General features: G+C 50.4%; 1 protein-coding gene across 2 annotated transcripts in view; it reads right to left on the bottom strand.

Moving 5' to 3' along the window:
• PDIA5 (protein disulfide isomerase family A member 5) overlaps nt 1-17,324 on the bottom strand; it is an 89,103-nt gene that overhangs the window by 19,356 nt on the left and 52,423 nt on the right. For both annotated transcript variants that reach the window (XM_046659100.1, XM_046659101.1), the window contains 3 exons: nt 16,936-17,027; nt 16,772-16,843; nt 10,169-10,305 (listed from right to left, as the gene is read on the bottom strand). In XM_046659100.1, the coding sequence (XP_046515056.1) occupies nt 10,169-10,305; nt 16,772-16,843; nt 16,936-17,027 (301 nt within the window). The remainder of the gene's footprint in view (nt 1-10,168; nt 10,306-16,771; nt 16,844-16,935; nt 17,028-17,324) is intronic.

The raw sequence follows: 17,324 nt of genomic DNA, 5'->3' as shown, positions 1-17,324 counted from the left end.
GGGAAGGGAAGACAAAGAAAGGCTGGCCACTGCTGCTATAAAAACCACTGTTTCCTTCTAAAATGTCCCAGTCAATGTGGCAGGACCCCAAAAGACGAGAAGTCACCTTGCACTGGGAGAAATCTACCTTCATACCTTCCTCAGGTTCCAGCCCTTTGATGCCACTGCCCTGAGGGGGTGGCAAAACAGGCCCCATACTGCCTGCTGGCTTCTATCAGCGGCAGGCTAGAGATGGACTCAGACTAAGAACTGGCTCACTGGGTCCAAGAGCTGTGATCAACTCGCAATGTCTGCCAGGAAAACATCTGGATCCTTTAGCTTGCCCTCGCGGCTCTCTCCTGAACTTCCATCCTCATCTCCCAGGACTCTCCCACGTAATAAAACTGCTTGCTCTCTGAACTGGCTTCCACATACTTTATCTCAGCAGCCCCAAGAGACAGACTGGACAGAGCTCATTAGAGCCAGAAATGACGGCTCTGAGAGAGGGAGTGATAAACCCAGGCCCCAGGGTACCAGGGTCACTGTCAACAAGGAGATGAGATTAGAAGGTGCATCTTCTGCCTGGAGCTCCCGTCACTGTGTCCACAAGAGCTGATCTTTTCCCTGAAGTTCTTCTGTCCCCCAGCACCCACCCCTCTTCATCATGGTCCCTGCCCTTATGGACGAGGCCTCTCCACAGGGCACGCCCATTCGGGCTCTGGCCCTGCTTTGGTCTCCAGCTCACTCCAGCCCGCTGAACCATCTAGTTACCTTCAACTCATAAAATACTTCTTATTCATACAATTCTAGAGCACTTAATTTTGTACTGCCTTGAAACTGTTATATTGCTATCTTCTGATATTTAGGAGCAGCAAGGGCATCTTTTCAAAACATAAATCAGATCAAATTCCCTTGGTTAAGACTTTCCAGTGGCTCCCATCACACGTAGATCAAAATCCAGACTCCTTACCATGGCCAGAAGCCCCACACCATCTGAGCCCCTACTCTCTACCCTCAACGCAGGTCACCTTCCTCCTTCTGTTCTCCTATCACACCAAGCTCATCTCTACCTCAGGGCTCTTAACGTGCTGTTGCCTGGAACACCCTCTTTCCTCAGGTCTCTCTGCACGGCTCACCCCTTCACAGCATTCAGGCCTTAGCCCAAATTTCACTCGACAGAGAAACTCCCTGACCACCTAACACCAGGGAGCCTTACCTCATCCTGCTGTCTTCCAACATCCTGTTTATTTTCTCAAATGTACTCGAAACAGCTGGAGTCATCTGCTTACTTGTTCCCTGTCCATCCCCCTAACTAGAACATAGGCTCCGTCCAGGCTCAGCTGTCTGTCCAGCTCACCACCACATCTCTGGTACTGAGGATGGTGTTCCACACGCTTTTTGAATGAATCAACCTCATGGTTAACCATGCACACAAGGTTTAACTGGACTAAATTCTTTTTGGGTGCGAGTCGTGCCTTGTACCCAAATAGTTGCTAGTTTGATGAAACACCTCTATTTAGTATAACTGGCAGCCAAGCCAGTTACTGTGTACATGCCCTCCCCAGCTCACTGCCATTTATACACTTCCCCTACTCCTTACTGGGTCTGGAAAACATCTTTGGAAATCTCCAGCATCTATCAATGCTGTTCTAAAGTTTCCCATACATACCCTAGAGTTCTCTTTATCGTTATGGTTTCCACTTCTAGCATCAAGTCCCTCAGCTTCCGGAACAAGATACTAAGGCTAAGCAATAAACTTCTGTAAACAGAGTTTATGACGAGGAGACAGGCCAGGCCCCGAGGAGGAGAAAGGTATAGCCAAGTAAACATCTCCCTCACCGGCACCCGCCTGTCTCAGATAGCCGTGAGTGATGGACGGTGCTTGCCTTGACCTGGGCCTGGCCTTCAGGATGTCCTGGCTGCGTGGGCTGCAGGGAAAGCCAGAGGAGGAGGGTCAGATGCAGGAGCAGGACTCCAGGCCACTGCGTTTTAGTGCCCCGATTGTGATTTGACAGGCCATTAAGTTTTATTGCCAAGCTTCCTTGTTGGGTTTTTATCATCTGTGTAAATATGCTTACACTGATTTTCATGACCTGGCACAGAAGCTGCCCATCAATGCCTTGATCACACTCTTTCCTGGCTGTGGAATGCTGGCTTCCCATCAACCCCAAGCCTTCAGATTCCTCTGGATTCCTTTAACTTCAATTACACCTATGATTTTATTACAGACCAGCTATGGAGACTTTCCCAGATCCTGGAACCAGAATTTTCCAGGGGACTAGATTAATCTGGAAAGCTGCCTGGTACCTGGGACTCTAGAGGAGCCTGGATTTGCCTATCGACCTTCCTGCCGACTTGCCTGGAACCTGGCTTGGGGCATGCCAGGGAGGTGGAGCTCCTACAGCCACTAGCAGACACACTGATGTTTTAACATTCTGACGGCCCCCAGAGACCTCAGGGCTCTTCTGAGGCTTCCAGCTATAGACACACTATAGCTGACTCTGGACGCTCCAGACACCCTGGGGCAGACTCACGCGCTGATGGGTCTCTCCATCCATCACCAGACCTTTTCTTACGCAAAGAGAGAGTGGGTTTTTTTCTTCTTTTACATTAGTGTAAAATGTGGATAACAAGCTTTTAAATTTTTTCTTCCAGACTTCTATCCTAAGGAAATAATCTGACAAGTGGACAAATATTTATGCATGAAAATGTTCTCTGAAGCATTATTTATAATTGGGAAATATGGTGAACAACTCGAACTTTCAACATCATGGTGCTGGTTAAGTAATTTATGGTGCCATTATACAATGGAATATTATGTGACCACAAAAAGTATGCACAAAAAAAGAATTTTTAATAATACAAAAAAATGCTTACAAGATAATGTTAAGAAAAATCTAAAGGAAAAAGATACATGAAAAAATGACTTAGGGGCCGGTCTGGTGGCACTGAGGTTAAGTTCACAAGTTCTGCTTCGGCTGACTGGGGTTTGCCGGTTCTGATCCCAGGTGCGGATATGGCACCACTTGTCAAGCCATGCTGTGGTAGGCATCCCACATATAAAGCAGAGGAAGATGGGCACAGATGTGAGCTCAGGGCCAGTCTTCCTCAGCAAAAAGAGGAGGATTGGCCGTAGTTAGCTCAGGGCTAATCTTCCTCAAAAAAAAAGGACTTAAATAAAATTAAATTCCTTCCTCCCACCTGCCACAAAAAAACAAATGAAAAATTCAGATGAATTAAAGAACAAGATGAAAAGACAAAAACACTGTAACAAAATATAGGGCATTGTCTGTATATCCTGGAGGCAGATTTCCCAAGGAACCCACGAATCCCAGAGGTCAGGATGGGAAAAGACAGGTCTGCAGAAAGCTCGCTGCTGAGGCTGCGGCCTCTAGGCCTGCCGGAGTTTTCATCCTGCCTCTCCCTTTCAGCTATGTGACCTTTGGCAAGTTTCTCGACCTCTTTCCTAACCTGTAAAATGGGAATAATCATGATATCTACTTCCCAAGGTTTGTTGTGAAGATTAAAGGAGTTAACATGTGGGAAGTGCTTAGAACAATGCCTGACCCATAATAAGTGCTCGATAAACATTCTAGCTCTTACTTGATCACACAAATTGTAACGCTTTTGTACAATGAAAGGGACCATAAGAAAGTTAAAGCAAGCAGCAGACTAAGAGAGGACACCTGGAACACAGAAGACAGATAAAGACTAATATTCATAAGCATGGAGTTCTAGGTCAAGAAGAAAAAGACAAATCACCCAGTAGGAAAAGGGGCAAAGGGTGTGAAGAGGTGGTTCACAGAAGAACGGAAAGCTCATTCTCAGACGAAAGGAGGCTCAGCTTCCCGGGAGGCCAGGCAGCTGCAGACAAGCTGCCCCTCCGGCCGGTTTAGCAGGAACATAAAAGGCTGACAGTACCCACGGCCGGGAGGGAGGAGGCGGGCTCTGCCACACGCTGCAGGGTGGCGAAGCCTTGCGGAGGGAAGCTGCCAGTGCCTGTGGGAGCTCCAGCACACTCACCCCACGGCCCAGCCACTTCACTTTCAGGAATTAGTCAGAAACACTTAGACATGTTCCCAAATATACCTGTTTACAAATGCTCACTGCATTGTTTGAACAACCAAAGACTGGAGACAAAAGTCTGTCAACAGGGGAGTGGTTTAAAATCTCTGGCATGTCTAAATTATAGAATACTATTCAGTGGTTACAAAGATTGAGGTGGATGGATATGTAGACGGAGATGTAGATAGAACATCTACATTTACACAAAAATATCTTCAAGACCTAGTGTAAGTGGAAAAAAGCAAATCACAGAAAAATGGATAGGGCATGATCTTATTTACATAAAAAACAAAAACCAAAACACTGTTGTTTAGGGAGAAGCACAGAAGGGGGAGAAGGATACACGCACTGTTAGCAGTGGGCAACCCCGGGAAGGGGACGGGGTGGGGAGCAGGACTTTCACTGTCTGCACTCTGTTCTCACGTATCCCTTGAACCTTTCACTGCCAATAACAAGAATGTTGTTAATATTATTCCTAAATTATTTGCACAATTAAAAAATAAAAGTAGGGGCCAGCCCCTTGGCCGAGCAGTTAAGTTCGCGTGCTCTGCTTCGGCGTCCCAGGGTTTCACTGGTTCAGATCCTGTGTGCGGACATGGCACCGCTGGTCAGGCCATGCTGAGGTGGTGTCCCACATATCACAACCAGAGGGACCCACAACTAGAATATACAACTATGCACTGGGGGGCTTTGGGAAAAGAAGAAGGATAAATAAATAAATAAAAGTGACAGCATAAAGGAGTTTTATGGCATGATGGTTACACAAATCTACACGTCAGAAAAAAAATTTAACTGTATGTTAATTTAAAAAATAAAAGTTAAAAACAAGGGAAAAATAAAAGAAAAAGAACTAGAAGGAATGATGCCAAAAAGTGAAAAGTGATCATTTCTAGATAACGGCATTATACGCAGTTTTTTATCCTTAATCATTTATGTTTCTCTGTATCTTCTAGATTTTCTACAAAGATCACATATTACTTGAGACTAAGGCAGAAATAAAGTAAGAGCTGGAAGTCTGGAGTCTGAGAGGGACCTGCCACTGAATCCAGAGGGACAGCTCAGCTCTTGGGAGGCAGGCCTGGCCCGTGGCCGCCAGCACACACCTGCTGGTGGCGAGTGGTAGCAAAGAAAACATCTCTCCCTGGGCCTGCAGCCAAGGAAAGGGACAGATGGGGCAGGATGGGCGAGGACAGGGCTGGCGGCCGGGGCTGTAGCCCTGGGGAAAGGGTGGCAAGGGGGTGCTCTGGTTCCCAGCAACTTCTTTCTCTGGCTCCCTGCCAGCAGCCCCTCAGCATTCATGTGGGAGAGGACCCCGTCCCTGGGAGCCCCCACTTTGTTCCTTCTATCATCCCCACGCAAGTGACGCTCACTCAGCGTTATCACAGCGTCATGTCCTTCCAGCCTAACGCTGGGCTGGAGGCACATGGGGGGAGGAGCAGGTGGATGCTATGGCAGCAAAACAGACAGTGATGAGAGAAGGCAAGGGACTGTACAATCTGACTTTCCTCATTCAGAACGCTGCAGAAAGGAACAAAAGGCACCGTGGAGCAGAGCAGTAGCAGTCAATGTCCTGCTGCCACGCCATTTTCGGATGCCGTCTTTGTCCTCTGCGGGTTCAGAGAGCTGGGCCTGGTGCTGCAGCCTCCCACAACCTCCAGGCCCCACAGTGAGGGCCAGACGGACAACAAAGTGGGAGGTACTGAGTCATGGAGAGGCTGCCCACAGGGGCCACATGGCCAGCCTCTGTCCTCACACTGCGAGGTGCACACCCCCCTCTCAGGGCCCACTGCTCGCACTCAGACCGTCCTCCCCAGGAGGCCTGGTCTGATCTTGGAGGGTGGGCTCCATGGGTCAAAGCTGCTTGTAAATCTCAGCTCCCCCTGCTCCCTCGGTATAACCCGGGCCAGGACCAAAGCTAACATATGTGGAGGGCCCCACGCTGCGCTAGGCCTGGGATTATATGTTAAAGGACGACTCGGGCATGAGATGTAGAGGCTATGGAAGATCTGTGTGGAGTTTCTAACAGACTCTGGCTGGGAGGGAGGGAAGGGAAAGGAGGTGATGAGGCGAGGCGAGAGGCTACGGTGGGAAGGAAGTGGTGGGAAAGCTAAGAAAGAGGGTAAAGAAGCGGGGGCGAACAGAGGTGTTTGATAATATGCAACAACCAGGGGCCCGTGTGCCTTTCCTGCCAAGAACCCAGGAGTGTGGCCCGCAGGCACCCCATCAAGGTTTCAGGCAAAGAACCAAGGACTTGCCTCTGGAACCCATAGGTGCCAGGGAGCCCCCACCCGGGGCAGGCAGTGGTCAGGAGAAAGGCTGAGACTCCTTCTCTTCCTGGCCTTTCGAAGTGGGACCTGGAAAGAGGCTAACATTGAGCACTTACCCTGTACATAGAAATAACACTGCAAAGAGAGACCATGGCTCTTTCTGGGAGTCTGTATCAGGAATGTTAATTTTCTTCTTTATACATTCCTATATTATCCTTTATAAAAGGTACATGCATTTCTTTTAAATTAGCATAAAGGCATAAAAATAAATCCAGCCTTTTAGTTTGAGCTCCACTATTTCAGTCTGTTGAGATCTTTTAAAATCTTAATGCAACTGTTCAATATTTTAGCTAGCTATCCTTTTTCCAAATCTAACTCTTTCAGATTTGGAAGTACACTTTGTTTTTTATCGTTTCAACAAAACTGCTGATTAAAAAACAAGTACTACTTTCTAGACAAAGCCAGGCCAGACTCAAAGTCACAGGGCACCAAGGGGATGCTCCCCTCAGGGGGGACCCATCCCGCCCGGTTCTCCCCATCTCCCTATTGCAGTCAGGGAAACAGTAACTCACTTTTGATTAAAAAAAAAAAAATACATGCTAATTCATCAACCTGATAATCCTATCCCAAGAAACAAGCCAAGCGCATCCGGCAATCCTTAGTAGAATCTATGGTCTATGGTGAATTCTCTGGTGACAGATCCCAACTTGTTTTTCTAAGTCTCCAAATGGTCTGTCTCTAAACCTTCCCTATTTGGTCTGGGATTGACACCTGTCACACTGTGCTTTGCAGAATTCACCTTTTACGCATTTGGGAGACCTGGGAAAGCACTGCCAGCCTCTGGCCTGCTGACATCTGTCCTTGTCTCTGGGTCCCACTGTGGGTTTTCCACAGCACTCTGGCATGAGATACACAGCCAAGCAGCTAAGAGCTCTCTGCTCTCAGTTCACCCCTTCTGGGCTTTGATTCTCCCTAAACGATGTGTACTCCATCCCTTCTGTGGCTAAAGACCACGCTCCTGGATAAAGGAGGAGGACCGTGCAGACAGATGATCTGACGCAGAGCCGTTCCCATCTGACGGGACTTTCAGAGGCAGTTCATCAGGAAGTCTCACCTCGCGCTTTGCCCTCATCCCTCTCGCTCTCCAGTCCAGCGGCAATAAACCCACACATGCACACACGCAGACTGGGGCCCAACAGACACCTCCTCAGAGAATGCAGGCTCCTTAGAGGGGAGACAGCCACCAAAAGAAGCCTCGACATCTCGTCTGCTAAGTCTGAAATCAGAGCCCCCTCAACAGGGCTCTACACGGAGTTGGGTGGTATTGGTAATATTTGTGAATGACAATGACTAACGTGGAAAGAAAAGCAGCCATCTGGTTTCTTGTTCTCATTCTCTAATTCAGCTCTAGAACAACTTCATTTGTTTGTTTTCTCATTCATTAAGCCCTTACTCAATGCCCTTAGGTGACTAGGGTTGGTGGGGTAGGGGTGTGATGAGCAAGATCCTTCTGGTTCAGGGAGGGAAAAGGATGCATTATAAGGTGAAGGGAAGGAGAGGAACCCTATAGCCAGGCTCCTGGCCCCCAGACTCTGCAAGCATCAGCTACTACAACGGATTGCTCACAACTGGAGACTATAAAAGGAACACAGACAAAGCAATTTCCAGTTTGCAACCAGGATTCTTTAAAAAAGGGGGCCTAAGAAACAATTATTAAATGATTCCAACCTATCTGGTACATAGTGTTTTTGGAAAACTTACAGGATTCATAAAGGGGACACACACTCTTCATACTGCAATGCACACACCACAAAGCACTGCTCACACTACTCTGCACTCTTCCAGGAGCCAGGTGGGCTCTCCTGAGGCAGACTGGAGGACCGACACATGGGGGTGAAGTTCCCAGGGAGGACTGAAAACAGCTAGCCAGTATCTGCCTTTACTGCTGGGACAGGGACGCAGGCAGGGTGACTGCAGCTCTAGGCGCACCATAACCTCCTGCAAGATGTGCTTCCATCGGCAGCTCTGAGACTGGCGGGAGAGCGCAGCTCACGGAGGGAGAGCACTGCAGTGCCACCCGGCGGCAGTTTCACGGGTACCTGGAACCATAAAGACACCCTCGCTACAGCCCTAGCAGGCTGGGGGTGATGTGCTCCTAAGGCCCTGTCTGTCAGGGCCCTTTATCAGGAGGCTCTTTGAAACTTAGTTATTTTGTTTTTTTCATCAGTTTTCCAGAAATTCAGAAGAAGAAGGGCCATAGGGAATACTTTTCCGTTGGATTCTTTAAGAATTTGGCTCTTATAAGAAAGAAGGAGTTAGGGAAATCCCAATAGTGGTCCATCTATGAACAATTCTCACTAACTAAAGCCCTGTGATGCTGCCGGGGAAGGGAGGGCGGGCAGAGCAGGGGCCAGCAGTACAGGACTCACAGCGTAGCAAATGACTCCTGCCATTTCTTTGTGCGACAATCTTCTTATCTGTAAAAGGGGGCTAACCAGAGGCCGGCCCCATGGCCGAGTGGTTAGGTTCGCGCACTCCGCTGCAGTGGCCCAGGGTTTCACCAGTTCGAATCCTGGGCGCGGACATGGCACCGCTCATCAAGCCATGCTGAGGCAGCGTCCCACATGCCACAACTAGAAGGACCCACAACTGGGAATATACAACCATGTACTGGGGGGCTTTGGGGAGAAAAAGGAAAAATAAATAAATAAAATCTTTTAAAAAACAAAAAGTGGGGGACTAATCATACTTGCTTTGTGGCACTGTGGGTAAGATGAAAGGAGGTGACCTAGCAGGAAGGCACTTTGTCCCCGTACAGTGATACACAACTGTTAGCATAAGGATCGCTGTGACTAAGACAATTAATAACGCATTCTCGTCACTGACTGTGCCTCCATGGACTAGACTACCGATCCTCATGTGCAGTGACATCATGATTATGACACTGATCCCTATTTCTTGCTTTTTTTACTCCTCTAAGATCTCTTACCCACCACTGCAAGGCCAAACTGCTGGCAGAAAGCTATGGGAGAAGAGCACCCCACACACATGCACCCTGTCCCTGGTTGCTGACGACCCACCTTCTTCACCCATCAGGATGGACCTGCCTTTCCAAGGAGCTGCTCCCGGGAGCCCTGTGCCCAGGGCTGTCATCCCCTTGTTCTCATGCGATCCTTGCTCACTTTTCCAGGAGCATCTTTCTCCTTAGAAACAAATTACAAGCAATTTTCCATTCTCCATGGGAATAGCGAGAACAGTGGCCTAGAAAAATCCTGAGCTACAGGGTCTCCAGCCACTACTGCAAACACACCTTACAGCATTCACACATTTTCCTTCCTTGATCCACTGTGGCTGCTTCAGGCTGTGAAGGACACTGTGTGAAGGAGAAATAAGGCATTCCAGGTGCTGGGGGGCCTGAGGATCCAGCCCTGGCCTCTCTCTGCCCTCCCAGCTGCTGAGCAACATACAGGCTCTCTAGGGGCCTCAGTTTCCCCATCTGTAAGATGACAGGTGATTACTGTTCTAGGTAATATCTAAGGGCCCTTCCGGTCCTAATGCCTCCAATTCTGGGAAATTAATTTGCATTTCCAATTCACGCTGACTTGGAGGAAGCTGCTCAGGTCCTCCAGGTCGAGCTGAGGGACACATGCAGCCTGATCAGGACTTCTGTGCTGTTCCGATGGTGATGCAGGGCGGGCTGCGTGCACCATGAGAGTGGGGACCCCACCTGGCACCAGTGCCTCCCTGGTGTCCGACAAGAGAAGGCGACCAACAAGCAAGTGCTTGTGTCCCAGAGCAGCGCCCGCCCTACGCTGGGGAGGGGAGGCTGCGGCAGGGAGGAGTAAGGTTCCACTCACATGGGGCGTGGAACATGACGAGGACAGAGGAGTGTTCCTTCACAAACTGGTCAAAGTCTTCATCGGTCAGGTGATAAACGGAGCCGCCCTCATCTGCCCAGGGAGTCTCGGGGACCTGGGGCTGTGGCGGCTGCGGACTGGAAGACCAAAAACAGGCAGAGCTCAGAGCAAGCCCCAGGGCCCGAGCAGCCCTCATGAAATCCAGCCCCCGGCACAGAGCCCCCACTGGCTCAGCATGGCCTGCGTCAGGGGCTCACCAGAAACCGCCCTGGTGGAGGAGCAGAGGGTGAGGGGTCTGGCCCTGCCCACCTCCACCACCCCCTCAACCCAGAGGAGTGCCTAGCTGATATCCTATTACAAATAGTGGCTTTCAGCTACAGCTCTCTAGGCAGCTCAAGAAATCGCGCTTCCTCCCGGGAATCTGGGGGTTTGTTAGCTTCTCAAGCTCTTTCAAATTTTCAGCAAACTGGCAAGAATAAATAGCAACAGCCAAGAGTGACCTTTGGAAAAGCTCACTGTTATGTTAAGTAGTCCCCACGGGGCAGGGAGAGGAAATAATAGAGGATGAGAGAGGGGTGTTCACGTGGGGCTGAGAGGGAGAGAGGACAGGGGTCTGAGAAAGACAAATCTGGGCCAGGGAAGGGGCTGGGCTGGGGAGGCGGCCAGAGGGGTGGTGCTGCGCTCACTTGACCAGTGTGGGAGGAGGCTCATGATGAGGAGGAGTGCGGCCAAGGGGACAAGGCTGGGCATCCCAACTGTGACAGCGCCCAGGCTATCCTGAGTCCTTCCTGGAGACCAGGACCAAAGTGATCCAATTCTCCCAGAGGCCGGGCGCTGCAGCTGGGCTGGAGGCCAGGCCAAATCCCTCTCTAGCACCTCTGGCCGCAAACCGTCGGATGCAGCTGCACGCCCTGGAGCCTGCTTCACCTGGGATCACCGCGGGCTGACATCTCCGTGACCAGCTGCTCTGAGGGGCAGGCTCGCAGGTGTCCTGTCTCACTCAAAGCTGAGGACAAGACTGCTGGTGACACAAACTCCCAGCTGCTTTACTGCCACAAGCACTTCTGCCAGAGCACCTCAACGCTGCCTCCCTCGGGACAACAAACATGAAAAGACAACCAGTGCTGCCTGCGTCTGAGAGCCCACAGTAAAGTGTCCAGGGCTGAGAATTCACAAGAGCAATGTGGCCAACACAATGGACCTGCCACCCCTCCACGTGGCCAACACAGTGGAACCCACGACCCCCACCCCACCCTGGGTGGGGTGTGACATCACCCTCAGAAACCCTCTCTGGAACTTCTGCCTGGGCCCTGCTGGTTCCCTCAACCACCCTGGTCCCAAAAATGGAAAGTGACAGGGAAAGGGCAAACCACGCTCAGCCCGTGTGCACCCAACATCAGAGGGGGCTGGTGGTAAAAATCATGCTTCGGCATGAGTTACCAGCTAGACAATGGTCCCAGAACAACACGAGAAAACCTTAGTTCCTATAACTGGGCTCAAAGCACCAAGCCCTCAAAACACCACCAATTCCACTTCAGGGAATTCATCTCTACAATACACCTGCACACATCGAAATTACATGCATTCAGGGGCCGGCCCAGTGGTTAAGTCTGCGCTCTGCTTCTGCGGCCCAGGGTTCGTGGGTTCGGATCTTGGGTGTGGACATGGCACAGCTTGGCATGCCACGCCGTGGTAGGTGTCCCACATATAAAGTAGAGGAAGATGGGCACGGATGTTAGTTCAGGGCCAGTCTTCCTCAGCAAAAAGAGAAGGACTGGCAGCAGATGTTAGCTCAGGGCTAATCTTCCTCAAAAAAAAGAAAAGAAAAGATAAGAAAAAGAAAATTACATGCATTCAAAGGTATGCACTGTAGATCATCTGTCAGCGCAAAGACTGGAAACAACCCGGTGTCTGTTGGTAGGAGATGATTAGGTCAACTGCAGTCCATCCACACAACGGAGGGCTGAGCATGTAAAGAAGAACAAGAATGCCCTCCATGCACTGATGTGGATAGATTGCAGGGGTGCACAGAACAGTCCATGTGCTAGCTTTTGCATAAAATAGGGAGAGATAAAAAAATTCTTATTCACATTTGCTTGTATCTGCATACAGAAACTTATCAAAGTTGTTACCTCTAGGGGGTGGAAGGGAGAATAAGACGGAGGAAACAGGTGGAAGCGAGACTTTTCAATGTATAATTTTTAAGTATCTTTAAAAAAATTATTTTAATTATGTAAATGGAATCTATTCAAAAGTTCAAATAACTTTTAAAAATCCAGCAAGAGCACACCCACAGAATGGAGAAGTCATGGCTTAGCAGCAGTACAAACATATGGAAGCGTGTGAGAAACTTCTAGTTAAACATGGAGGAGAAGACACGCCAAAACCACTAAAATAACAGTACAGGAGTTAAAAAAAAAAAATATTAAACCCACAGGAGCAAAAAGAACAGGAACGAAAACAACAGCAAAGAAAGAAAAAGAGGTCAGCACAATTTTAGAAAACGAACTTTGCAGAACAGACGGTGGAAACCCGCAGTGCTGGGTGCGGAGACGGGGCAGGGCCCTAGAACTGCACTGGGGGGCAAGCCAAAGGCTGCAAGGGACCCAGGGCACCACCTCCTGGAGCAGGGCGGTGGCCTGGGCTGAAAACAGAAGGCACACTGAAAGCTTGAGCCGCTGGGCCCTCGGATCCTGCCCCTCATCTCTAGCCAGGTGAGGCCCCCTCTCCCCCTCAGCAGACAACAGGAAGTTTACGTTCTGGAGAGCATCGCAGAGCTGGGCCCAATGGTAAGAGGACTTACGAGAAAGAGAGGGATGGAGTAGAATTCTGAGGCCAAAACACTAATACCAAATTGTGCTTTTTACTATCTCTCTCCTTGAAAACCGGGACTCCCTCTTATCTCTTTATCTCCTGCACCTAACACACAGCAGATTCCCAATAAATGCTTTTTGCATAAATGATGAATGGTTCAAGAGAAGAATGGTTCAAGGAATTGGAGGGCTTAACCTGGAGAGGAGAAGACAGGGGGAGCACAATAGCTGTCTTCAAGTATTTCAGACTGCACAGGGAAGACAAATTAAGATTTGTTTTCTATGGTTCCCAAAAGGAGAAGCAACACCCATAAGTGGAAGCTCCAGAGAAAGAAACTTCAGCTCGAGAGAAGAACGTTCCACCTGCAGCAGGTGAGGGGGAAAGAAGCCAAACTGGGAGTCAGAAGACCTGGGTGTGAGTCCTGTTCCCTCCACGCACCAGCCCTAGGGACGCGGGCAACCAACTCGACTTAAGACGCCTACAGGACGGTGTATTTGCAGGCTTTTCTTTACCCACCTCTAGGAACAACTAGACAGATGATGGGTGTGAGACACTTTCTAAATCTACTTCCTAGACATCATTCACAACCTAAATCATGAGAACCGTTCAAACACAAGCGAGCAACCTCTCAAAACAAGCGGAGGCCCTGTTCTCTGAGGTGTCTGAGCAGGACTGTGGTACCCACATCTCTCCGAGAGGCACGCGAACACTGAAAGGGAACTGCTGGGGGCGGGCTCGCTGACTCTGACATTCCCTTCCAGTCCTGGGACTCTGATCTCCCCGGCTCTGCAGGACCGGGAAGTTCAAACCAAGTGGATCCTTGCCTGAGGTGGGTGCCTGTGCCATGGAGAAGATGCAACTCTAAGCATCTGCAAGTTGAGAAAACCATTTTGTTTTTGTGTTTGTTTTGTTTGTTTGTGTTTGTTTTCAGTTCGCTTCTGGTCATCTAAAAACACACACGCAAAACGGGTAGCTGGGCCAAAGTGGATTACCACTTCTGCACTCTACCTGCCAAGCTCAACTCAGCAGTGTGAACTCTGAGAGGGAGGAATGAGAGATGCAGCTGTCAGGAACACAAGCGGCCACACCTGCCACGATCAGCACAGCTACCCCAGAGCCCTGGGACACTCTGAACTGGGGCTCCCCAGTGGTCCCACACCGTGCCCACCCACACCGTGCCCACCCACCAGGTCACTCCGAGGGTGGGGTCCAGGCTCTTCCCTCCTGGGCTTCTGAAAGCATCTGGAGAATTAGCAAGGCTGGGTCCACCCTCATCCTTCTACACTTGGCTGCCGTAAGCCATGAGCAGCCAATGGAGAGGCCCAGGGAAGCAGGAAAGGTGGGGTGGCTGCTACCTGCCAGGACTCAGCGTAATCTGGGAAAGACTTAATACACCTGGCACAGGAAAACCACATGCAGGACTGGGTATGGGCAGAGGGGAATCTGGATTGAAATTTACCACAATATCACAACATGTTATCTTTGGGTAGTGGGGGGGCTTTTCTTTTTGCTTATTTTTAAGTTTTTGTTATATTTTTAAGTTTTTTTTTATAATAACATATCTCATTTGAATAGCCTTAAAAGTCAGAAAAGATTTTTTTAAAGATTAAGCCAGTGGGAAGCACAGTGACATCACTAGCTCTTGCCAGGCATGACATGAGGCAGCTCACTGGGGGTCCCTCAGGAGGTCACCTCCCTGGCCGCCCCCGTGCTGGAGCAGTGGGCTGCAGTCATGCCTCGGGAGGAGCTGCTCCCCCAGGTGTGTCCCCAGCACAGTGATCACAGGGGGCTGGTGGCTTGAAAGGGGCTGCCCAGGCAGAATAATACTGCCTTCTCTTCCCCGGAGCTACCCCACCAACCTCAGCTCGGAGACCAAGGGTGAACCAGAAGCTGCTAATAAGGTTTCCTTCCCATATCGGGTGAGGAGAGGGAGGAAGGCGGAGGTGGGAGATGGGGAGGTGCCAGCCCAGGACAGAGATCTGGAGGCAGCCCTGGGGTTCCAGCAGGCCAGAGCAGAGGCTGATGGAGGAGCTGGGGGGTGCCGTGTGCAGAGAGGAGGGGGTGGGGGGCAGAGTGACAGGCCCCGGGGGGGAGATAATAACCTGTCTCAGAAACTCCACTGATGGGCTCCCCTTGTCTAGGGTTAGCAAGCAATTCTGAACACTTTTTTTAAAAAACCAGACTGTATCCTTCCAAAAAGATACGAGTGTATTCTGAAACCAGAAAAGGTTAGAGAAGGGGAGAGAAGCAGGCAGATTTTATGCTCCGGTGACAAATGAGATTGCTATTTGTTGAAACCTTCTCCCAAAGCAGAGTGAGATATATCTGGCTGGAGGAGAGGACATGCTTATTATCAAATGAAAAAGGAAAACAGGGGCACGAAGGCCCACGTGAGGACGACCAACACATGAGAACAGGGAGCTGCCTTCCCAGGCCGGGGCTGAAAACGAGGTAATAGACGGGGACAGAGATGTGAAAATGTTTCCAAGAAATAAAGGGCGCTACGCAAACACGGCGCTGCCGTTGTGTTTTATCTCTGGGGCCCCTGGGAACCAAGAGAACAGAAGACTGAGAGTTTCAACCTTTAGAATCTAACAGTTTGTTTCTTATGGGGGGTTTTTTTGGGTACAAAATTTACCCTCCTTTCCCATTCTAAAAATACACATTTCAACCTCTTTATCTTTGGATAACGAATTCCATAATCCTGTGTCCCTCAGGTAAAGATGTCAATAAATATCCACCACGCTGGTAACAGGAAGGTGTTGAGGGGCTCGGAGCAGAACTTGGGGGAGCGGACTGGACCATGGGGGCTGCCAACCGGGGTCAAGCCTGGCCCTGCCACGTGGGAGCCGCAGGGGCTGGGACAAGCGACTTCACTGCTGTGCTCAGTTACCCACCTGTAAGGGTGATCATACCATCTCCCTCACAGGGCTGCTCTGAGGATTACGTGAGAACCCACAGAAAGTGCTTAGAACGGTGTCAGCCAGAAGTGGAACCCAAAAATGTTTGCTGTTATTACTCCAAAAACCATGCACAAATAGCCACACGCCAGCAGTGCCTGGTAAGAGCCAAACCTGATGGGCAAAGCGCCAGGCAAGCAGGGTGAGCCCCAAGCTGGGCCGGCCCAGGGGGGGTCCAGGAGAGGCGGCCCCTCCCCAGCTCTGGTCGTGGGGCAGGGCTGGGGAAGACAGACTCCCTGTCCAACACACCAGTCAGGGACCCACCATCACGCCCAAGTCACACGCCTAGTGAGGCAGGGGCTGCAAGTGAGGGGTGCTTGGGTTACCAGGATCCAATCACATCACAACACAGGGACCACAGGGTGCGGTGCAGCAGCATCTGTGGGGAGCGCGTGGTGAAGGCAAAGCATCCTGCAAACCCAAGGCATTCGCATGTTTCTCAGCAGCTTTGCAGCACCTCACACAGTGTTATGTTTGAAAGACGCGTTCAAGTGACAATTCTATTTACAGAGAGACCTGCAGTGGAACCTCTCTCAAACCTGACATCCTGGGTGAGAAATATCTCTACCCATCAGAGAGATAGGAAGGGGAAAAACTATTTAAAATGCAGTCATCACAGCCAAAGTCACAGCCAATCCTCCAACTCCTGCATCCTAAACGCACAGAGACCCCCACCCTCACCTAGATGCAACCCAGAAACAGCTGTGTGGGCAGTGCATCCTCATTCTCTTCCTCAAACTCCAGCCAGAGCCTGCCACCAGGCACCACCATGGGGCCTGGCCAATGCCCCTCCCTCTGGGCACCCCCCTGAGGCAAACACCCAACTTACTTCTTCATCCACTCCACAATGTCCTCCGCTGTAGACCCATAGTGGTCATACTGCAACAGAAACCGTCCTTTCCTGTGAAACGTGGAAAGACAGCAGGGGCTCAGCCAGCGTGCAAACACCATCACGGAGGAGAATGAGCTTCAGAAGGTAAGCAGGGGACTTACTCGAAATAGCAGATGGTGGGGTAGCCGCGCACATTGTACTCCTCCTTGATGTTTTCAAATTCCGAGGGGTAGACGTTCATCCCGGCCAGCACCTAGGAGCAAAGGGAGAACAGACGGGTCCACCCTCTGCCTGGCAGACGCCCTTCCCTTGTCCATGTGCCGCCCGTCCAGACATCCAGGGCAGCAGCGGAGAAGGCAAGTGAAGCCAGCTAGGAACGAGAGCTGGGGGCTCTGGAAGAGGCAGGCCTCTGGGCCTGAGTCTGTCCTTCACACAGGCACTGCCCTCTACCTGCCCTGCAAGAGGAACCATCCCAGAGCAAAAACAAAGTTCTGAGGGTTCAGGAAGAAACCAGGTCTTGTTACCAAATTAAAACAGGGCCAAGGGTGGG

Source organism: Equus quagga, chromosome 4, assembly GCF_021613505.1.
Source record: "Equus quagga isolate Etosha38 chromosome 4, UCLA_HA_Equagga_1.0, whole genome shotgun sequence".
NCBI lineage: Eukaryota > Metazoa > Chordata > Mammalia > Perissodactyla > Equidae > Equus > Equus quagga.
This window is presented reverse-complemented; position numbering and strand designations above follow the sequence as displayed.